General features: G+C 44.9%; 1 protein-coding gene across 1 annotated transcript in view; it reads right to left on the bottom strand.

The window, feature by feature from the left end:
* COLEC12 (collectin subfamily member 12) overlaps positions 1-24,237 on the bottom strand; it is a 189,426-nt gene that overhangs the window by 36,911 nt on the left and 128,278 nt on the right. Inside the window, exon 3 of the mRNA XM_004447388.5 lies at positions 1,565-1,687. Coding sequence (XP_004447445.1) covers positions 1,565-1,687 — 123 coding nt within the window. The remainder of the gene's footprint in view (positions 1-1,564; positions 1,688-24,237) is intronic.

The following is a 24,237-nucleotide window of genomic DNA, read 5'->3' as shown; positions in this document are numbered from 1 at the left end:
AGCAATCAGAAACTCAGCAAGGTTATGATTCATACCCATGTAGGGACCTGGCGTGATGTCTAAGTATTCACAATTGTACTACAAGTGGCGGAATCAAGGACTGTACTTCAACCGTTGGGCTCCAAAGCCCTTTCTTGTTTCAATACAGTACACGTTTTCTTAGGAAGTCACTAAACACTGGCTAAGTGGATGCAGGGACGCAGGTGGGAGGAATTGTGTGTTGGAGAGAAGTCACTTTGAGTCCTTCTCTTCCTTGGTCAAATCTCTGTGCCATGCAACAGAGGAAAGAATGTGCAGAATTCCTCTTAAGCCGTTGGTTCTGGGGGAAGATAGCTGAGGTGGCTGCTGAGAGAAGGATTACGTCAGGAGAATCTACGTTTGCCTCTGTGCTGAAACCAGGCAAACGTGTCTGTCACGTGGCTTTGACAAGAAGGTTTTCATGACTATTTTATATAAAGGGGTTCATGTAGTTTGTGGCTCTGACATCTTCTACCTGTGATGTCTGGAATGGGTGTGGGGAGTAGGAGGAAATTTTGGACATAAAAATGGAGGATTGAGGCAAAAATCTTCCACTTACCTTAAACCAGACAAGTTGACAGAATGTCTGTAACGTCCTATAAAGTACAATTGAGGTGGCTGTGTTGTCCCTGTGTTTAATTTCTACAGGACAATATGTTTATGGAGCTAAATAAACAAGAGTGACTATAGTAAATGTGAAGAGTAAGCAGGGAACTAGCTGGCCAGTGCCTGGGTGAAGAAAGTCCTATCTGGGAAGAGGACATGGCTCAACTGATAGAGCATCTGTCCACCATATGGAGTTCCAGGGTTCGATCCCCAAGGCCTCCTGACCTGTGTGGGGAGCTGGTCCATACGCAGTGCTGCCACATGCAAGGAGTGCCATGCCACGCAGGGGTGTCCCCGTGTAGTGGTGCCCCAGGTGCAAGGAGTGCGCCCCGTAAGGAAAGCCACCCCATGTGAAAAAAATGCAGCCTGCCCAGGAGTGGCACCGCACACACGGAGAGCTGACACAGCAAGATGATGCAAAAAAAGAGACGCAGTTTCCCAGCACGTCGGATAACGCAAGTGGACGCAGAAGAACATACAGTGAATGGACAAAGAGAGCTGACAACCAGGGGGAAGAGGAGAGAAGTAAATACAAATAAATCTTAAAAAAAAAAAGTCCTATCTCTGGAGATCTTGTTTTGCTTATCTTCTGTCAATACAGTTTTCCCGTGTGCTGAGTCCAGGGTTTCCATAGGGCCCCTTTTAGAAGACAAGACGAAGCAAGGTGGAAGAAGAGCGAGAATCCAGAAATAGGTAGGAAAAAGCATTGCAGAGTACTATCGTCACTGTTGAAATGAGTCGAAAGAATGACTGCTTGTACCCGTTCAGAGCCCACAGCTATGAGAGGCTCAGGACGCAGAGATGGAGTTTATGATGTTGATAAGTTTTGCACTGAGTTATATTATGGAAATAAATCATATGTGCAAAGATACAATTTTTCATGCTTTGATTAATCAAGGGCAACTTGCTATTTGGAAGGGAAAAATGAGAGAGTACTCACCTTTGTATCCCAAAATGGCTACTGTGATTGTTAGCAAGGCACACAGAATGTATAATAATATGATAGAAAACTTCAGCGCCCAGTTATTCTTACATTTGGTACACTGTGTTCCTTCCTGAATACCTGTAAAAGAAGAAGACAAATTTTAATAATAATAAGCAATAACATCATTTCAAAAGTATCTTTTTTGTATTTTGATTCAAATATCATGACTAGGAATAATTCTTACATATGCCTTATTATGCTATGTGTAGTATTTTAAAATTAAGCATACTCATCACTTTAGCAATGCAAGTAATTTAAGTATTACTGTTATCACTGTCTTCAGTTCACTTTAAAATAGTATGTAACTTTGTCTCACAGAGTAAGAGTTTCAGATCAAATTCCATTATGATCATTACAGTGACAATTTCAGTAAAAACCTCTAAATGACAAAGATTTAAAACATGTGAATCTGCTGGTTTCAACCAATAATGGGCCGATAGCACTTTGCACATCCCACCCCTTTCCCAAAGTGACTTATCCCTTGATATTTGTTTCAGAGGTGTGCTGGAGCTACTTTTTATTGGCTTGTGTGAAATAGGGCCCTGGAAGGAATAGTTACACAATGGAAATTGACAAACACTACAAATCATGCCTTTTTTGTTTATCCCGGAGAGGTGGTTTACCAGCATGCCACTGGTATGTACTTCACATGTACCTGTACATATCACGTCATGTCCCTACAGCAGAAAATACAGGTAATTTTTAATTAAAATCTCAGCATATAACCATTTTTGCATGTTACATATATACGGAAAACAGATATTAACCTTTAAATTATCACAGTGGTTTGAATAACAACTATGAAACAGATAGAAAAACCAGACATTTTTGATGAGAGGAGGTAAGTTTTTACTGCTTAGAGTTCAATTTTATGGAAAACAATCTAGTCTAAATGGGAAACCACGATCACTTCTGCAAGTGCCTCCAGAAACTAATCCATGAGAAAGATCTTTCCACCTGACTGATTAGAAATACAGAAGACAAAGACTGTGGACATTTTAATGTGAAAATCATATTGTAAGGCCTATCAGGAGCTTCCCGGTTTTCCTGGCTTGTTTCCTGATGTGCGCCTTATAATATAGTGTCCTCAAGGATTAACCACACAGAAGGACTGGTTTCCTATAACTGTGCTCAATGGCTTTTGATGGATAAGCCACAGGGATTAAGCTACAGCTAAAGTCTCTCTCCTTTGGTTTGTACTTTTACGCACAGAGCCCTTCTTCAGTGAAAAGGGCTCTTCGGCAGTGCTTATTCCAAAATGATGATGAGAGAAACAGCATGTAACAGTAACTCACATTTAACTTTCAGGGTTCAGCCAATCCCTCTTGTGTTCCAGGCTGCAGACACAGGGGAGAGAGTTCAGTTTGTCTCGTTTGTGATTTAAGGCTGTGGTTCTCAAACTTAGGGGTACCTCAGGGTCACCTGATGGCCTTGTTAAAGCCCAGCGTTTCTAATTCCAAAGGTCTGGGGAAAAGGTCTGAGAATTTGGATTTCTAAGAAGTTGCCAGGTCAGGTTGATGCTGTGAGTCTGGAGAACACACTTTAGGAGAGCGCTTCTCAACCTTCAATGTGCTTACAAGTCACTTGGGGATCTTGTTAAGATGCAGACTCTGGTTCAGTGGCTGCAATGGTTCACTTCCTATGTCGATGTGACTCGGTTATGGCATCCACTTGTTTGGTCAAACTGGCCTATGTTACTGTGGAGGATTTCACAGACAGATTAGCATATACAAGCGGGTGACCTTAAGTCATCTTTTTTTTTTTAAAGATTTATTTATTTATTTAATTTCCCCCCCCTCCCCTGGTTGTCTGTTCTTGGTGTCTATTTGCTGCGTCTTGTTTCTTTGTCTGCTTCTGTTGTCGTCAGCGGCACGGGAAGTGTGGGCGGCGCCATTCCTGGGCAGGCTGCTCTTTCTTTTCACGCTGGGCGGCTTTCCTCACGGGCGCACTCCTTGCGTGTGGGGCTCTCACGCGGGGGACACCCTTGCGTGGCACGGCACTCCTTGCGCGCATCAGCACTGCGCATGGCCAGCTCCACACGGGTCAAGGAGGCCCGGGGTTTGAACCGCGGACCTCCCATATGGTAGACGGACGCCCTAACCACTGGGCCAAAGTCCGTTTCCCTTAAGTCATCTTAAGTAAAGGAGATGCCCATCCACAGTGTGGGTGGGCCCCATCCAATCAGTTGGCCACACTGAAAATCAAGGTATGGTGATGTGAAGCAGTATGTACTCTAGAAAAACATGTTCTTAAACTTAATCCATTCCTGTGGGTGTGAGCCCATTGTAAATATGACCTTGTGATGAGGCTACTTCAGTTAAGGTGTGACCCACCTCATTCAGGATGGGTCTTAATCCTCTTACTCAAGTCCTTTATATATGGAGTCAATGAATATATAGAAAAGCCACGGAAGCAAGAAGCCGAAATCAACAAAACCAAGACAAGAAGGGTGAGATCAGCAGACACCTCCATTTGCCTTGCCATGAGACAGAAGAGTCAAGGATCACTGGCAGCTGGTCTTTGGGAAGAAAGCATTGCCTTGATTTGGACATTTTCCTGGCCTCAAAATTGTAGCTAACAAATTCCCACTGTGAAAGCCAACCCATTTCATGGTATTTGCTGGAGCAGCCTAAGAAACTAAAACAAAGTGTTGAGTTTAAGAAGACAGGCTGGGTCAACTTTTAGTTTAGCAAATTCCTTGAAGGTGAGGCTGTAAAAGCTTACTCACTGATCAAACAGACCTAGAGTATACCAGCTTCTCTGCATCATGATTTTCCCATTTCTTTTTTTAACTCTTTTCCTTTCTTCTACTTATTTAACAGCCACCTGTATGTCTCAGCAGCACATCTCAAGTCCAAACTTGGCACTAGCACTGCCAAACCAGATCTCCAACTTCCACCCCACTTCCAACCTACACAGGACTACAATCCCACTCCCTAAGGCTGTTAGCCTCAAAGACATGGTGAATCCATCTCTTACGCTGATTCTCCAATTCAATCAGTCACCAGGCCCTGTTCATCTTCTTTTGCATGTTCTTTTACCATGATCCTCATCATCTGTGGTCACTGATGTCCATCTACTGACTATGCCAGGTTCTAAGCGAGGTACTCAACACACGTATCTCTCATCCACACAGTGACCCTGTGAGGAGGCACGGTGGAGAGAGCTCAGATGACAACCTGTGTGTGCCACAGCCGAGAGTCCAACCCGGATGTTCTGACTCCAAAGTCCAGGCTCTCCCCTCTACGCCATCATGCCTCTCTCTGGTCATCCTTTCCTCTCCACTTCCACTGCCACCATCCCAGTGTGAGATCTTTTCACCTCAACAGAAGCTTCCACTCCTGCTAGAATCCAGCCTCATCCCATATTAACATGCTGCTGTCATCATGACCTTTACTAAAAAGGAAAAAAAGGAAAGAAACAAATCAACCTCTGATGGTTCGCTCTTGACTTCAGGATGCAAACTCATTTCCACACACCCAAAGCCACACACCAGGAGCTCCCAGTGGCACTCTATCATCTGGCAGCTTAAAATGAAGCAAAGACACCTCATATCCAGTTAGAGTTAAAATATTTTTGAGATTGGGAGCGAGGGACATAAAGGTGCATCCACAAACATGCCACATTCCATGTTCAGAAAGAATAAACTTGCTGTGATGACAACTGCAGGTGATAAGCATGAAAGACGTAGGGTTGCTGACCTCCTGTGGGAAGACTGGATGGCACGTTTATGGTTGGTTGGGGGTTTTACGACTACAGTGGGTGAGCTCTCTACCCCTCTCTAGGGTGATTTTGTAGCTTCTCTTAGAAGAAGCCTCAGGGGAAGAAAATGTGGCTCAACTAATAAAGTGTCTGTCTACCATATGGAGGAGGGTCCAGGGTTCGATTCCCAGGGCCTCCTGACCTGTGTGGAGCTGGCCCACATGCAGTGCTGCCACATGCAAGGAGTGCTGTGCCATGCAGGGCTGCCCCTGCGTAGGGGAGACCCAAGCGCAAGGAGTGCACCCTGCAAGGAGAGGCGCCCCACGTGAAAAAAGCGCAGCCCACCCAGGAGTGGCGCTGCGCACACGGAGAGCTGATGCAGCAAGATGACACAATAAAAAGAGACGCAGTTTCCCAGTGCTGCTGGATAATGAAAGTGAGCGCAGAAGAACACACAGCGAATGGACAGAGAGAGCAGACAACGGGGGAGGGGAGGGGAGAGAAATAAACAACAAAAAAAAGACAAACAAAAAAAGAAGATCTGGTCTGAGATGGGATTATGGTAGATAACAGAATCTGGGGGTGAGAAGGCAGCCTCCCATGGGCCAAGCCTCAGTATGTTACCGATGGGCCAAGTGAGGTCCGGGGAAATGAGGCAGCTCAGAAGCCAGGTGTGTCGACCTGCAGGGCAGGGGGGGCTTTCCCTCTGTCCCTGTCATGAATGCTGGGCCTCGGTTGGCCACTGGACAGCTCGTGCCTCTGCTATGAGTATGGATCCACCCCCCCCCCCCCCAACGCTGTCCCTGGTTCACATTCCAAAGGTCACTTCCTCCCGATGTGCATTTCCCACTGCTGACTGTATCAGCATTTAATCAATATCAGATGGCACCGCCTGGCCTCCCTTTCCACTGGACACACTTTCTCTGACTTGTTTTTTCTCCCTCCCGAGACTTATGTTTAATAAGAGCCTGTTTTCTCTTTCCCTCTCTGCCCTCTGCTGGGAGGACATCTGGCCAAACATACTGATGCCTACTACAAAGAGACCCTGCTGGCTCTCGTAGCTGGGGACCCCTCCTCCTTGAACCTAGATGGTCACAAAAAACATTCGAGGGAGACATCCCCCTGTTACCAGCCTTTGTAGTGTTTGTTTTCTTAGCATTACTTTCCAGAGACTGGGGACTCTGTTCTCAGGGGGGAAGGAAGGTAGAGGGAACTCATCTGCAGAGAACTGTGGATAAGAGTTTCTAGTTCAGGAAGCGAAGCAGTCGTTCCCCTTACCACCCAGAGATCTGGCTTATCACAAAACTTGGCCCACAGAGCACATTTGTAATTCAGCAGGCCTTAAGCAAAAAGTGCCTGAGGGCTCCAGGCCTTGCCATTGGTTCCCCTTCTTGAGCTCTCTCCCACTGAACTCAGATTCTTGGCTCGCATTGTCTATGTATTTTCCAGTGTCCAGGTCTTTGTTATTTGAAGAAGTACGGGAGGGCCAAGTGAAGCCAGAATCATTCTGGTTAACTCCTTGAGTATTCCACGGGCATTCAGAAAAGGCTGACAATTTGGTCCCCGGTGCCCAAACTAAAAATTCCCCATGTGGCTGTGTTTCCAACAACACAAGTTCAAAGTAAGAAGAGTGGAGAGGCTGTGGGGCTGCAGATCAGGGGGCGGTTAGCTGGCTGGGGCGGGAGGGGGATAATTGAAGTGCTACAGGAATGACAGCGCAAAGGGCCAGAAGAATTCACCAGCAAAGAGAATTCCTTTCTGCTGTGGCTCTCCATAAAGAGCCCTCCCAAGTGCTGTGGGCCAGGCTCCAATCCAACTGTTCTGCCAATCTTTTTTTGGAGGAAAAAGTCTCCTTCACTATCCTATTTTTCTGCCGTGTCTACCACCAGAGGAGGGCTTGGCTGTTAGAACCCATTCAGGCTAATGGATCCTCTTTCTCGTTAGGTGGAGCTGGTTCTGGGGGTGAGTGGGAGGGGGCACTTCTGGGCTTAATTGTCACAAGTGTCTAGCTCTGTGGCTTTGCCATGAAGATCATGTTACCAAAGAGAAGCTTCAAAAAAGCGGGTAGATTGCAAAATCCAAAAGCCGCAAGTTCTGATCTGAGTTTTGCAGTGACCTCTTCAAGTGGTTTTTTCATAGTTATTAATCTACTGCCTGGTGGTATATATTCCCATAAGCCCATGAGAATGATTTGGCTCTAACAGTAAAACTGATGATTCGAATAAATTCCTATAATTAAAATGCCCTCAAAAGCAACAAAACAGTAAGAGTTAAAATCCTGGTTACTCACGTGAATGTTATGTAATATCATGAGAATAAAATTAAAAACATAAACATTTTATCCCACAAATAATTAGCTTTTCCTTTTGTAAAGGCTGTTTACTAAATGATGGCTATGAATTTTGTTAGTAATTTTTTAAATTAGTGAGTGATTTTAGTTCCCCAAAATACAAATCCCAGCATTGCCCATTTCATTGTGCCAAGTTTCTTAGACTATGAAAATAGAAGGAGGACAAGAATTAGAAATGAAACAATTTTCTGTGCAAAACAAACAAAGCTTCACAGCATCTCTGTATTCATAAAGATGCATTCAAATCAGGAAAAATCGATAGAAGAGTTTTATGAGAATCTGAACTCTTTAGCATTCAATCTCAATTTATATTAGTATTCTGTGCACTTACCAAGGGTATAGTTTTTCCTTAAAATTTGTTCATGAAAAGGCTGTCAGTTCTGATTTGGTTTTAATGTTTAGGGGGGAGAAAAAGAATATGTATTATTTGTTTAAAATATATAATTTATACCCTGCCTACTAAAAAATGTTGCAAGGAAAAGTTAGATATATAGTGTCTGCCAAAATACATAGTGTCTCAAAAGAATGCCATTATTTTCTCTTTGTGGTTTTTATAATAAGAAATGCTTTAAATTCTGAGAAGAGGAATCCTCACTTATTGTGCAGCTCAACCATCACATCTTTTGCATTTGACTCTCCTAGCTGGCCCTCTGCCTCTTGGCTCTGCTCCTATTTCATTTTTTTAAAAGATTTTAAAAAAAAATTTCTCTCCCCTTCTCCCCACAGTTGTCTGCTCTCTGTGTTCTTCTGTGACCGCTTCTATCCCTATCAGCGGCACCGGAAATCTGTATTTCTTTTTGTTGCATCATCTTGTTGCGTCAGCTCTCCGTGTGTGCGGTGCCATTCCTGGGCAGGCTGCACTTCCTTTCGCGCTGGGCGGCTCCCCTTACGGGGCACACTCCTTGTACATGGGGCTCCCCCACGCGGGGAACACCCCTGCATGGCAGGGCACTCCTTGAGCGCATGAGCACTGTGCATGGGCCAGCTCCACACGGGTCAAGGAGGCCCAAGGTTTGAACTGCAGACCTCCCATGTGGTAGGCGGATGCCCAATCCATTGGGCCAAGTCCACTTCCCCTATTTCATTTTATTCCATGGGCACAGAGTGAACTGTGAACAATCCTGATGACACATTTCCACAACCCTGGCTACTTCACTAACTGCCAACACCAAACAATGTCCTTCTCTGATTAAGCCATTGAGTATTTCAATCCAAAGAACTCATGAAGCTCTGGCTTGGGTCATTAAAGTCTGTTGTCTAATTGAACTGGACTCTTGAACTTCTCAGGCATTTGGAGAGAGGCCACTATACATTTGCTTTGCAGGTGAGAGTTTGCTGTTGCTATGAAAGCAAGAGGAATTGCTGGGCATAGCTGCAGTTGCATGGGCCTAATATGTGCCAGATACCCCTCCTTGTTATTTCTAATCCCCTGATATAGCTGCAAGGGAGGGATTATGATTCTAATTTTATAGATAAGGAAAGTGGGGGGTACAAAGGTAGAGGAACCAAGCCAGTGAATGGCTGAATCCATATCTAGGACACATTGCTTCTCCCACCTTATTTATTCCAGAAGTTAAAAAACAAAACAAAAAAAAAGCAAGATTAAGGATGCCAAAGAAGATAAGCTGCAGAGAGGGGACAGGGTAGGCTTGTAATTTAAGAAGAGGTCTGTCAAAATAAAGGGAAGCCAAAGCATCCTTTCAAACTTTGAGAGTCAAGCTTTTCTCAGAAATGAGCAATAAAATTTAGTTCCTGCTAAGTTAATATTTCAGGCCTGAGGCTGCTATGGGCTGTAATTTCTCTCTTATTATTCTATGGTGACATATTTAAGCAGCAGTTTATTCCAGTCTAAATAAGTACCCATTATCTCTGTGAGAAGTCAGGATTGTTTAAAAGTTTGCTGGCTCTTAGGGGAATCATCTCCCAATAGGGATGGCATTTTGGAGTGGGGTGGGCTGGGAAGAGAAACGTTATAATTTCAAGGCAAACTACTGGACCCTCAGGGGCCTTGCTCAGTTACGCCTGAAACCAAAACAGGTTGGTTGTCCCTCTTGAGTTTTCTCTTGAAGCTCTTGTATCCTAAAACAGGAGTCTCAAAAACCAGTCTTCACTGGCTCATTCATCTATGACCCAAACAACTGCCAGTGGTTCAAGTCTGCAGAAGTTGGGTGAGATAAATAAGTGGAAAGGAAATAAGTGAAAGAAGGGCTTATTAATTGGTGATAAAAATTAATTTATCTCTAGCCTCCCCCCCCCACACACATTCCTTTTTAAAATCTACTGGGAATAGATCAGCAAAAACAATTTTTACAAATAATACCTTGACCCCATGGTTCAGAAATCCAGAGTGTTCACCCATTGCCATGCTAACAGCTCCAAAAGTCTTAAAGTGGATTCCAAGATGCTCACCAGCTAGCACCCTCTGCTCACACATGTTCTTAGAAGCATGGCCAGGAGGAGCGTCAGCTGTCACCTAGGCCAATGTTTGTTTTACCAGCGAGGAGCCCCACTGCCCCATCCCAGGTTCCAGGACTGGCTCTCGGACTCAGGTTTCCTAATTCCCGGCCAGAATTTAGACTCCCAAACACTGCCCACTGTACCATGCTTCTTTCTTGCTACAGCCCATTTATTCACTTATTATTCAAGATATAAATACTGAGCACTTACTTTGTGGGAAAATATAATGAATATAATGTATGGACTATAGTTAACAATATTGTCATGTTTTTGTAGCAAAAGCAAAGTTGGTACTATATTAATGCTAAAGATTAAAAACCCACAAAAGACAACAAAACAAGAATATGGAGTTAGGTTTTGTGAGATATGAATATGATTAAGCCTTTTTCTTGGTCTTTTAAAATTATTATTAATAAGGAGACCCTGACTATGTCATTTAATCTGTGTTCATTGTGTATCTTTCTGAACACTAGAGGAACTAGTGAGTTAGTAATTGGAATTAGATGAAATAAAAGTGCCTGGGCAGAACTTTTTAGGAGTAATGCTTCCATTAACTTGTTGAGCTGCCTTTTTTTTGTTACTTATTAAAAAAAAAAAGAAGGGGAAGCAGACTTGGCCCAGTGGTTAGGGCGTCCGTCTACCACATGGGAGGTCCGCGGTTCAAACCCCAGGCCTCCTTGACCCGTGTGGAGCTGGCCCATGTGCAGTGCTGATGCACGCAAGGACTGCCGTGCCACGCAGGGGTGTCCCCCGCGTGGGGGAGCCCCACGCGCAAGGAGTGCGCCCCGTAAGGAGAGCCACCCAGCGCGAAAGAAAGTGCAGCCTGCCCAGGAATGGTGCTGCACACATGGAGAGCTGACACAACAAGATGACGCAACAAAAAAAAACCCAGATTCCCGTGCCACTGACAACAACAGAAGCGGACAAAGGAGAACACGCAGCAAATGGACACAGAGAACAGACAAGGGTGGGGGGGGGGGGGGGGAGAAATAAATAAATAAATCTTTTTTAAAAATTGAAAAAAAGAAGTACTGAGCACCTACTATGGATCAGGGACTATGTATAATGGTGAGCAAAACAGACAAAAATCTCTGTCCATATGGAGTTTATACTCCAGGAGGTATTTTAGAAGGTGATAAACACTACAGAGAAGAAGCAAGCAAGGGGTGGGCAAAGGGCACGTGGGAGAGGTGGTTGACTGCGATTTTAAACAGGGTGGCTGGGGAAGGCTTCAGGCGGCAACATCAGAGCAAAGGCTGGAAGGAGTACGGAAGAGCACAAGGGCCCAGGGGGCAGCGCTGCAGGTGCAGGCGCTCCTCCGCCTCCCTTCCCAGTCTCTACTAAATACTCTTCCCTCTCCACCAATTGACTTCCTTCCAAACCTTATTCATTACATAAGTGAATGCCCTTGTTCTTAGGAAATACGCACAGGCATAGTAAGTGTTCTGGGAACATGGTATAAACAACCTCCTCTCAAATGTTTAGAAAATAGATGGCTAGATGGGCAGGTGTGGGGGGGGGGGGGTGGATAGGCAGGTGGATAGATAGAATCTATGATAGGGAAAGTGTGGCAAAATTTAAAAGTTGATGTACTTGGGTGGGGGTGTGTTGGAATTCCCTGTATGGGTTTTATATTATTTTTGCAACTGCCCTATAAGTTTGAAATTATTTCAAAGTTAAAAAAAATACATACCTTAGAAATTTCCTCCTTAGTGCGTCCTTTCCTAACTCACCTTGCACCAAGCCGGGCTGCACCTGAAACCCCTCAGCACCTAAGTGGTTTCCACTGCAGAATTCCACATTCATCTGTGTAGTTTTCAAATAACTCACAGGCCATCTTCATGGCTATCTCCTCCTCTAGGCATAGGGATTTTATTTTTCCCTAGTATACAGCTTTTGCATTTCTCTCAACAACTGCTGCTCTACAATATTCTGCATGTCATGAGGTTTAACAAAAAATGTGTCAGGAGGTTTAACAAAAAATGTGATGGGAGTGGGGATCCTGGCAGTGGGAAAAGAGGGCTCTATCTCGCCTACAGGGACTCTCCCTTGCACAGACTGGAACCAGTACACACCTCGCAGCTCTCACCGGTGGTGGATTTTACAACTTTCTCTTCCACCTTTGTGCCTAGTCTTTCAGGTGACAAGTGACATGCATTTCACTGTCCCGCGGCAGGGTGTAGCCTGGAGGCCACCGCTCCAGTCCTGGCAGAGGCATTCAGCCCCACGCCTGACATACAAAATGCAGACGCTGGGATAGCACCTTTTTCCCAAACAACTCAGGAGCCCGAAGACCAAGGAAGATTTTCTTTTCTCACGGGGGATGGGGAGAGGGGGTGGGATACAAAGTGAGTTACTAATTAGAGAAATGCAAAACATTCCTTTAGACCCCTTCCCAGATTGATGTGAATCTCATGGTTCCAAAGCTGCTCAGCATTTCTGCATTTTCTGTCTCTCAGCACTCACAAGACTAAATCTGATGCGGCAAGGGTAAGAAAAGCAAACCCACAAGCCAACCCTTGCCTGGAGTGTTGTTGCTTTCCAGTGTCATTTGGGGGCAGGTGAGGAGCTAATACGATGGGGAACACTGCTGAGTAGGACAAATCTCCATAAATGATGGTGTCTTTGTCGTTTATCACTGAAGCAGTGTAGGGGCATGTGAAAATTATATGCAGAGCAGATGCAGGGAAGGAAGAGGCTCAATCCACTATCGTTCACAAACCCACCTGATTTTTTTCCCCTTTCAAATCTATGTTCTGATGGGGAAAAAAGAAAAAAAAAAGGACCTCAGTGTAAATGAAATTATCAATCAGGCAGACAGACATTCCTCATGCTTCTATGAATATGTTTTTTACTTTCTTCAAGTGAAGACTATAATCAAGGACACTTAGAATTGAGGGCAACGGAGCCAAGATAGAGCAACGGGCTTGACTGTCAGTGTTTTGAAGCAATGATCTGTTCTGCCCCAAATGTTGTCTCAGTTCTGAACCTTAATGAGAAATGAGCCGTGTAACTTGAAATGCCCCAAATGCAGAAAAGTTGGCAAAGAAATAATGAGAGGGTGGGAGGGACCTATTTTACAGACTAATGGTCCACAAAGGCTGTGAGGCAAGTCTGGCTCCAAGCTTCACTGAGGAGTACCCCATCCATCAGCCACATCCTCGTTATTAAAACTGGACAGAGGACAGAGAAAGGAAGAATTTTTTGCATGGTGCAGATTACTATAGTTTTAGAGGTCAAAGGATTGAAACTAGAAAATAAAAATGGAAAACCACTAAGCAAAAATTGTTGGAAGGCATGCAACAAATTATAATCCAAAATAAAACAAATGGGAATATGTTTGCTTATTAAATTTTCCATGCCTTTGTAAAGAGTTCACAAATAGAGCTAAATTTAGAGAATTGTTTAAAATGGAAATAACTTAATAAAAAGATGGATAAATACCTGCATTTCACACGTTCACACACACACAGAATGACCTTGCTCAGAAAGGAGAGGTTTTGTTTGTTTTTTAATAATAAAAAAAGATATCTGCAGTAAGATTCAAATTCACAGTTTCCCAGAGATTTATTGGGGTGTGCTAGAGCCATCTTATACTGATTGGCAAGAGCCAATGGTTTACATATCTTCCCAACTCCACATCCAGTGATTTTGCATTGGTTGCTTGAAATTGGTCATGGTGGGAGCATTTCCACCTCGGAAATCAGCAAATGCTACAAAGCAGGTTTTTTCCTCCTGGAAGGCTAGTTGTTAAACATGTGCCAGGACACCACTTAACCTAGTGCATCACGTTTAAACAAAATCCAACGACTTCTCTGTCCACAGGGAGCAATCGCTTGAGAAGATCAGGGTCGCTAGCACAATCAAGCCCGGACACAGGGGAGATTATACTGGAGCGTTATTCCCTCCCTTCTCCTCCTCGAGGTTGAATTGATATAGTATGCATTCCCTTCAGTAATATTTATGCAAATTAGGTGTTCTGAATTAAAAACTCCTTGGAAACTTAATAAAATTTTAAATTCATAACCTCTATAGGGTGAGGATTTTAGATTCTGGTGAAGATGACAATATTTAAGGTTCAATTCCGATATGTCTGATAATTGTATTTCCTAACAGGGAAACAGGTTCAACTTAACTCTGACCAACCAGCCTGAACGTGAATTTCCTTCCCATGTGGGGGCAATGCACAGAAGGACTGGCCCTCACCTGTCACCCACCTAAAGGGGGACTGCAAAGGTAAGAGGTGGAGTCCAGGTGAGTCAGCCCAAGGACAGGCAGCTGGGGAGGATACTTTTGGATTCAGATGGATGGATCACCATAAAACAAGGGGCTTTGAATGACAACCCCTCAGTCTGCAAGGTATCTTCAAAGCATGCAGGAATTATTACTAGAACCTCACCTACAGGGCAGAAAAAAATTCAAGAGTGCGAAAAAGAAGAAAACTTCCTTACGCACAAAATAGCAACAATCAGACCCAGAGACAGAAACAGAACTAGAAAAACATGAGAAATACCACACAGCTGAGCTGTTCATAGTAGAGGCATAAGGCCTTTTGAACCTGAGCCTTTATAGCAGAGAACTGTTAAAATCTGGCCAGGGGCACATCAGTTCTGATAAGAAGTGAACAAGGGAGACCAGATATGCAGAAAACAAACATACACAAGTCAAGTACAATGGTATGAAATTCTTAGGGCAAAATCACTTAATTGTATGAATTTCATTTCTCAAATGGCCAAACAGCTCCTGATTACAGGTTAAAATTGGTTAAAATTGGTTAAATGAGAATTTCACTATCCACACACAGCTCAGGGTTTTCTCCCCTTCCACAGTGACGGTGTAGTTTGGAGTTAGTAACAGAGTCACCCGAAAGGGATTCATTCATATATTTTATCGCCAATTTGCAGCATATGTTTGTTTACAGTACTTCACAGTAAAACGAAAAATAGTTTAGAACTTATTATTATTATTTAAAATATCCTGAGGTTTTTAATAGGATCCTTCCCAATTAAGTAGAGGCACTTGTCTTGAGTGCACCACTACACAATCGAATCCCAAGGATGGCCTGGTCTGGCAGACCAAGGAAACCCTTCTTGAATGGTCCTGAGACAGGGCTCTTTCTCCCTGGGCAGCAAGGCCTTCCAATCCCTCAGTAGGTAAAGCAACTTGGAAGCTCAGTCTCCACTGATGATGGGCCGGCAGTGCCATCATTGCAAACACCAAGTCAACACTATTTCATTGCCATCACACTAGGCATGGCCCTGAAGAGGAACTGAAAAAGAGGGATTCAGTGATTCACAGAATGTCTGTTCCTAAATGAGGAATGAAATAAAATCCAGACACAGTAGCTCTAGCTACCATGCAATGCTCCTTCCTATCAGAAAACAGTTGTGTTACAGCAGCAAAGCTAGTAAAGACAAACTAACCACCTGTAAATACAACCTACTGGTTGCTCTAAAACAATCTGTCTTTTTATACAGCACTTAGGGGAAACAACACCTAATAAACAACACCTAGTAAAGCAAAAGAACATATACTATAGTAAAAAGAAAAACATCACTTATAGTTGTGGTTGTGACAGTGCTTATAAAGGCATACGTGCTAATACATTAGGATATGCTGAGCCCCCAGATGATTGTATGATTGTATATTTACTATATTTTATCTCTAGGACTATTGTACAGAAGGCATACTTCTTGGTTTTGAGCTCAGTGGGAACATAAGTCTGTTTCTATTCCTGTGTATTTCCTGGACACTCACCACAACTGAACACAAGTCATATCAGAGTAACATTTACCCAAGTGGAGCCAGAAAAGCCAGAGGTTCTGGGCTGGCAGAGGCTTGCGGAGGGCACCTTTGTTTCAAAGTCTGTGTGGTTCTGCTGTAATTGCCTAGGGTAGGAAGGAAAGGATCACAGAGCAGGGCAGAGAAACTGTTATATTATTTAAGGAAAAGAGCAAAGACTTACAATTATCTAGACAGAAGAGGAGGAAGGGGAGAGCGACGACAATGAAGAAGTGACAATCACAACAACAGGCGTGGTGAAAGAGACTGTAAGGAATGTTCCTACCATTGGGTAATTGTGTTCTAATAAGGCTGGGAGACCCTGAGGTGGTGTATCTATGCCTTCCTCACTGGGACATACTGATGACACAGTTTATTTCTGTTAAAAATAAAGAACAGGTTCTAGAGAGTAAAGGCAAAGCATGAAACTATTATTTGCACAACAGTCGGGTAAAATTATTTTGACATCGGGCAAAATCAATCAAATATGTCAGGTAAAGAAACGAGTACCATTCTAGTCTCCACTGCTAAAATGAGGTGATTTAAATTTCCCAAATGGCCAGTCAGCTTCCAGTAGGAGGTTTGGTATCTGCTCAGCTGGCCAGCGGGGCGGGGCTGACTTCCATTCCCATCCCTCCCCAGGGCCTTCGTGCCTACACACAGGAGAGCCAAGCACCGTAGCTCACCCATCTGTCCTACGTCCCCTACTCCGTGGCATTACAGATACACAATGAAAGTGTTTTTCTTTGCCAAGGTATTTCAGAGTTCTTGACCAATTTCAACTCCCCTCCTTCTATCCACCCTTGTCAAATACAAACTAGGTAAAAAATGAAGAGGCCAAATCAACTTAGTTTATTTTTATTCCAATGTTTCATTTCTATGAACTTAAATGCCACAGTACTGACATCTTGGACCCAAAGCTGGGAACAGATAATTCAAGCACTTGCAGTTGGTATAGAAGTAGGCCCAAAATATAGTTTCCTATGACAAATTGTAAAATACACCCGCAAAGAGCTTTTTCCTGACACTGGGTAATGCAATTCACACAATATTGAGCATTTAGTGATTTTGAGGGTATAAATAGAACTACTTCCTGCCAAGGGGACATATAATGTTGTGACACCAGGAAGTGCCATGATGCCTCACAAATTGGGCCCCATTTTTAGCCTGATCTTACAGCAGAAAAAGACCTCTGGCCAAAAAGGTTCAACCTCTTTCCATCTTTAAAGGGAAGAGATTACAGCTCTTTTGCAGAAGACAGTGAATCCCTCTGAGAAGTCAGTGTACTGAAGTTAGACTGTAATTCTCCTGTGATTGGGCCATGCCTTAGATGGTTGGATTGGTGGACAGAAACACAGACTGGTTCTGTAGTCAGGGCACACTCACACTTATGGTTTTCCTCTTTCTAATTTTCCATCTTGAAAAATGTGAAATTTTTACACAACTGCAGAACAAATAAACAGGACTTCCATTTCATAGTTTATATTGCTGATATTATCTACTTATCAAATATGATCTTATCCTAATTGACCATGCTTCTGGCAGTCGCACTTCTTTTCTCTGCACAGGATAGGCTGGTAAGGGAGCATGTTGTGGCAGCTCCCGGGAAGCTTCTGTTTCTAACAGAGAAGCAGACATTGCCACCGAGATGGAACAGTGGGGGAAAGAGCAGGGTGGGAACATGGAGACTGGTTCAGACAGGGCCAGAACTATTTCCTGAGCCACACTGATTAAGGGTTCTTACCAATTCCTTAGTGAGGAGGAACTGGAACCTGATATCAAAAGCCACTGTATGTCCTTTACAGTTCATTGTATATAATTACGTACCATAAACTGTGCATGGTTTGCATTCCTGAGAGTAGGATCAGTGATGCTCAGCAAATCCTTTTGTTGATTTCTTTAAGTCTCAGCTAAGAACTCCTTGAGGGTTTATTACGGAGAGAGAACTGAACTGGGTGAACTGACAAGTGAGATAGAATTCTAGCACCCACTAGGAACAACTGGGAAGCAGCAGTGCCTCATGCCATGTGCTTCATGGTACTGCAGATGAGGATTACATGACATAATGGAGGCGTTCATACCCTATGCCCAGCACCAAAAGATGCAAGCACATGCCAATGTGACTTGAGGAGCATCCTTTTCTATTCACTCTATTGCTATAAAGTTGCTACACTTCCCTGCTAATTTTTTTTTTCCCTTCTGACCTTGGACTTCCTCTTGCTTATGTGTCCTGTTTCATGAAGGACCCTGGGGGAGGGGGGCACTTCCAAATACCTAAAGCCTGGATTGTTTTTTTTTAAAAACCATTTGGCTGATATGCATGTCTGTAAAGCATTGCTACAATTGGAGGTGTTTCAAGGGCAAAGAGAAGCATATTAGAATAAATGATCAACTACAGAGGATGAATTCCTAATGATTTAGGGGCACTGAACGAGGAGACAAAACAGACCTCGATGTCCATAAAATATACGTTCCATAATTTCTGAGAGACCACAATTCAACTTTCTATCTTGGACAAACTATATAAGTAATACTTGTCAAATGTAGATGTTATAGATTTTTATTATTAGGGAAGTAAAAGGTCCCTTTAAAATCCTTTTTGGAATGTATACATTTTGAACATTCTTACACAGAGGTTAGCAAGTTAGCAATATCCAGTGTTGTAAATACAGCCTGCACTTGTAAATAAAACCATTCAAGGAACAAGAACCATGAAAGTTATGGCCTCCTCCCAGAAAAATGCCCAGATATATCTTTGGATATGATTTCAGGAGACCCAAGTACTCTAAGAGCCATCCACAGATTTCAGGCTCAGAGCCCCTCAGGCTTTCATCAGAAGTTATGAGGATATCATAGTTAGTTTCCACTGGAATTTATTGGTTGTCTGTTATATTGCCTCAGTGCCTTCTCCCTGCTAAAGGGTAATTCCATTAACAAACATCTCTTCCCTCGCCTTTCCTATCCATTACTTTTCTTGGCTGTCTGGCCCAAGCAATGCTTATCTGTGAGTTCTCAGTTCCTGCAACTAATTCAACATAGCAACGCATTGTGCATCCTGAGTGTAGACCATAGCCCTCTATGCAGCCAATTAAGTACCGTCATCAAGACAATCCAATGAAAATAGTGGCAAAGGAAAAAGGAAGGAGGCTGGACACAGCGACAGGACAAGTTGGGGAAAGAGCATCTGTGGTTAAAATCAGCAACTACAGTGTTGACAGTGGAGGCCCAGATGTCACATTAAGAAATGTCCTATTTCAACAGCCTCAAAAAGTTGGCAACTGTCCTCATGGGAACCAAGAGCAGGAGCAGCGGCTGGAGTGAACGGGTCAGAAGTGTCTTTTCTTCACAGCTGGGTTCATCTCACCATGTCCCTCCTCTGCTCAAGCTCCTCTGTCTGGTGACTTCTCACTCAGAAAAAGAGCCAAGACCTGCAAGGCCCTATGCACTTTGTCCACCAGTGACCTCAGCTAATCTCCCCCTTGCTCACTCTGCTGCAGCCACACTGGCTTCTTTGAGGCTCCTTGGACACACCAGAGATACCACCGCAGGGCCTTTGCACTTGCTGTTTTCTCTGCCTACAGCCCCCTCCCCCTGGATATCCTCATGGCTCACTCCACCCTTTCTCAAGTCTATGTTCAAATGTCACCCTCTCACAGAGGTCTTCCAGGATCACCTTCTTGGGCAACCCCCAACCCAATTTCTGTTTTATTTTTCTCCAAAGCGTTTATCACCATACCCATATATTTTACTTATCTTTTGACCACCTCCAACAAGAATGTAAGTTCCATGCAGGCAGAGAATTTTGTTCATTTTACTCTCTACTAAGCTAAGATAGTACCTGCCTCACAGGGTTATGGAAAAGATTGAATAATACACTGGAATAGCCCTTTTGATGTTTGCCCTTATTTTGATTTTGTTTTAAACTTCACAGTCACTTCAATGGTTACTGACTACTAGGCCCATTGGACAGATCAGGAGACTGAGGCTCAGAGTAACTTCTTTAAGGTTACACATAAGCAGTTGACAGAGGCAGGATTCAAACCCAGGTCTGACTCCTTGTCCTGTGCATTCCTTCCCCTTGGGAGAGAAGAGGCCAAATCTATTCTTCCTGCAGAAAGTTCAAGATCTGTGAAGGCTGATCCAGCCCAAGGGGTGGGAAATGGGGAAGGAAGTCTCCAGAACCCCGCGGGATCTCACCTACAGAACTTTATACTATGCGAATGTGAAATGGCGTGTGGCATTCTGTTTACTTCCTAACTTCACTGAAAAATGTAAGAGAACCTGCCAACTAAAAAAATGTTTTCATGACCCCAGAAAATCCATGTGTTGGAGACATTTACTTTAAACAGTCATTCCACCATAACAGGAAAAAGAGGTAGAGGAGAGAAGTTTATTATAACAGCTGCTTTCATACCCCAAACAAGGTTTGGCTGTTTTTGGCAGGTTGTGCTGGATTAGAGTTGGCAAGAAGCTGACAGACTGTGTGAGTTTCCTTTCAAAAGATCACTCTGCTTCCTTAGAAAACCCCATGCCTGGCCTATCTAGTGTGAACCGCAGCTGTCTGTTCCTCCTTGCTCCTCCGTGTTCTTGGGCTTCCACACCAGCGAGGCCTAAAGGGGGGTGAGAGATTGTAGAACAGACTGTGGTCTCTGGAAGTGAAAAGACCTCCCTGAGGATCCAGGGCTTCCTCCATTAGCTGCTCAACTCTCCGAGACTCGGGCTCCTCATCTGCAGAGTTATTTGTAAATATCAGAGTGAAGCAAGGAAGGTTCCTAGCACAGTGCCAGGAAATGGTAGTTGCTATCCTAATGCAATCGTTAGCAACTTACACGCCTGGAAGCGTGGAGCCCCGATTCCCTCTGAAGGCTCTCCTGAGACATTTCATTTGACAAAATGCACACAGCAGAGACTGCCTAGTGCGGTGTCTTTCCTGGGGGGCTTTATGAAAACTTACCTTCACTGTCTCCACCCCTCCGTCCTGTTCCTTTCACACCCACAAGGTGGGCAAGAAATGGGTCCAGGATAGATGCCAGGGTTGCCCTGCAAGGGTCAGTGCTCTTGGGTTCTGAGAGCAGAGGGAAGGGAAGGGAGGCGAGGGGGAAAAGGACAGGGTGGTGGCCTGGAGGGGAGGGCTTCCCTGAAAGCTGGAAACCCTGCAGGAAGTGAAGGGCTCCGGGTCCTAGGACCCGGGCTGGGCTGGGCCTCCCGCAAACCCAAGTGCATAGCAAGCGGCTGGAGCTGCTGGCTCAATGCTGATGGTTTCCAGATGGCAAGAGAGCAGCCAGCGCCCGACGCGCCGCGCACACGGGAACCTGGCGGTCTGACGTTGCCCAGCGGCCGGCCGGCAGTTCAGAATCATAAAGAGGCCCAGTGAACTAGGCCTGGGGCGCCCCCCCCCCAAGTTGGGATCCCCGCTGGGTGTGAGCTGGAGGACCCCGAGGACTGGCTTATCCCCTGGACCCTCCGGTGCGCGCGGCCGGGAAGGCGCCGTGCTCCCTCTCCAGCCGGGCCTGCGCCGCGGCGTCCATGTCGGAGACCCACAGACAGGCGGGCTTTGTTTCTCAAAGGAAACGAGCTTCCTGAGGCATCTGGGAGACGTGTGCTGGGCTGGGTTCTTGGACTCAGGCTGCCGTGGAGGAAATCCTCGGCCTTTGCTGGCAGTTGTCAAGACCTATTTTTGATTTCAAAAGCCTGGAATCCTTTGTCTATTCAGAGACTGAACTTGGAGCACTTGCCTTCCAAAGAAGGGCGGGGAAGCTGCGTGGGGCTGGGGCGGGGGAGGTGGGACGTGTGGATTCCAAGGGGCCCCACCAGCTGGGCACGTGTCCGGCACTCACTCTTGGGTTTGGGCCTGGTGAGGAGCAGGGTGGGGGAAGAGTGGGTGGGTAGGGCATCAACTCCTTCCCTGCTGGGTGAGCCTTGGTTTAATTCAGACTTTAAAGCATCCCTTGCCCCAAACACCAGCTCCACTGAAAGGAGTATATGAGGTTGTGCCTTAACTCCATATCGTCAGCTTAACCCCAAATCTAGGGGTGATATAACAATTTAAATCCACTCTGGCCATCACTGATCAGTCAGCATGGGTATGCCATGGGGTTCCCTGGTTGACTATCAGTCCGGCTTATATCCCAACAGACATTTTAAAAAATACCACAGCTATTACTTGTGGGTGGAATATACCAAAGCGGCCAACGCTTTCCACTGCTGACACTGACTTTCACTGCCTGGCCCTTTTTCCTGCAGGGCACCCTTCTCAGCTTTACCCCGGCTGCACAGAAGATGCACACATAAGCCCAAGTTGTGAATTAAAAACAAAATCTGTCATACAGGTGGCCAGACAAATGGGCATTCTAAGTTCTGCTGCAAGGACAGCTTGGAGAATATTCTTCCATTCTTGTGAAACTGTGTAAAAACCCCAAGCGGATTGTTCCGTGAATGAAAATAGCAAGACGCACTTGGCACAAGACATCTAGCCTGTCAGTCAACATGTAGTCCCACAGGGCATGGCTAGCGAGGAAGGCAGAACCAGGCAAACAGTGCCTCCCTGGCAGGAACTTACAACGAGGTCTTTGCAGTTGATTTTCTGGCAATTATTATCAAAGTTGCAGATAACTAGTTCCTTACTCATTGCAGTCTGTACTGCTCTCCATGGGAAAATTCTGAGAGTGCGAGGCTATACTGAGAGAGCTATATTTTGTCTTGTCCTTTCAAGACCTTTTTTTTCCCCCAGACACTGTTTACTCCTTCCCATTTGATTTCCCCTTTTCCTCTCCACACCTGTCCTTCCTTCTCCCCCCATATGCCTACTCCTCTCTGTGTCCTCTCCCATTTCCAGCAGTTCTACCTCCCAGATTTTTTCCTTTCCACCAGTGCCCTCAAGACCCTTATATTCAAACTACCACAAATAATCGTGAATGCTCTTGGGTGAGGACTGAGCAGGAGTGACAGAATCGTGTAGGGTGGTTTCCCACTGCCGTGCCCTCCCCAGCACTTGCTCCTTTGGCGTAGCAAGGAGAAAAGCAGCGTCTGCTCTGTTTGGTAGACTTGGGCTGGCTGGATGGTATTTTCTTTTTCCCACAACCCTTGATCTTTATTTAGGAGAAGGTGTAACAAGCAGAAAGTTATACTTGCTCCAGACCACGTCCAGGCAACAGAAAATTTTGGAAAAAGTGAAAGAAATGGAGGGAAACCATGGAGAGAAAAAAAAGGGCAGAAATTAAAGGAACAAAGAGTAGAAGGGAAAGACCTATCTTCAGACTGATCACAATTTTTTCAGGTCAAAGTTTAAAACACTAAAACTGTGGCTAATGGTCCCTAAGTACTGGCCTCTCAGGGCTTCAGGCAAGTGATTTAGAGTGAAGTTATCTGCTCCCAAGGGGACTCATGAGTCTCCATCCACCGTGGTTCAATTGAGAAAGACCAGCGCTGCACAGCCGGGAAGGTGTAGAAGCAAAGGTCAGATGAGCAAGGGAGGTTCACTCACCAACGTGCCGGGTGCCCCGGGCGGGGCACGCGACGAGAGCCAGCTGGTCGCTGGGCTTGCAAGTCCACATTAAGAAAGCACCAGCACAAAAACCACAAAGGAGAAGACGAAGCTGTTCTTCCGGAGGAAAAAGCAGAGATTTCTACCCGGAGCTGAGGTAAGAGCTTTATTTTTTTCCTCCAAGGATGAGGAAAGAATCCTACTTCCCTCTGATTTGAATTATTTTTAACATGCATGCCGCAGCTTTGATCCCCGGCATGTCTGGTCAAGTCTCTTCCCCAGCCTGAGATTTTCCATAGCTTCCCATTACCGAGAGTAGGAAATAAAAACTCCACAGCCTTGCAGATAGGGTCCTTCATGATCTGGTTCCTACCTGCCTCTTCACTTTGATCTTCTTCCCGCCTTCCTCAGCTCAGACTTCGGGTTGCAAACGTGCGCCTTCCAGGGCACTTTATGGCGTCTCGCGTGCCCCTTGCTTTCCAATTGGTCTGCAATACCTTCTCCCTGCTTGCTGCCTGGCCAGACTGCAGTCATTTCAAACCCCATCTCTAACTCCTCTGAGAAGCCGGACTTCTAAGGGATTCCCTCTGCTATACCCCCCTGGCCTGGACCACCATCCCATTACAATGCTTATCTTTCTTTGAAGAGAGACTAGAACTGTATCTTTTCATCTTTTTCTCCCCAGGACCTAGCACAAGGGAAGTGCTCCAAACTATCCATGTGGCACTCATTTGAGTTTCACTCGTACACATATTTTCTATCTCACACACACACACACACACAAACGCACCAATGTCACCAACACCTGCATCTCTAGGGTGATGGGTCCTAGTTAAGACCCTGCTATGAAGTTTC

The sequence above is a fragment of the Dasypus novemcinctus genome, chromosome 16 (genome assembly GCF_030445035.2).
Source record: "Dasypus novemcinctus isolate mDasNov1 chromosome 16, mDasNov1.1.hap2, whole genome shotgun sequence".
NCBI lineage: Eukaryota > Metazoa > Chordata > Mammalia > Cingulata > Dasypodidae > Dasypus > Dasypus novemcinctus.
The sequence above is the reverse complement of the archived record's forward strand: the minus strand, read 5'-3'. Positions and strand labels throughout refer to the sequence as shown.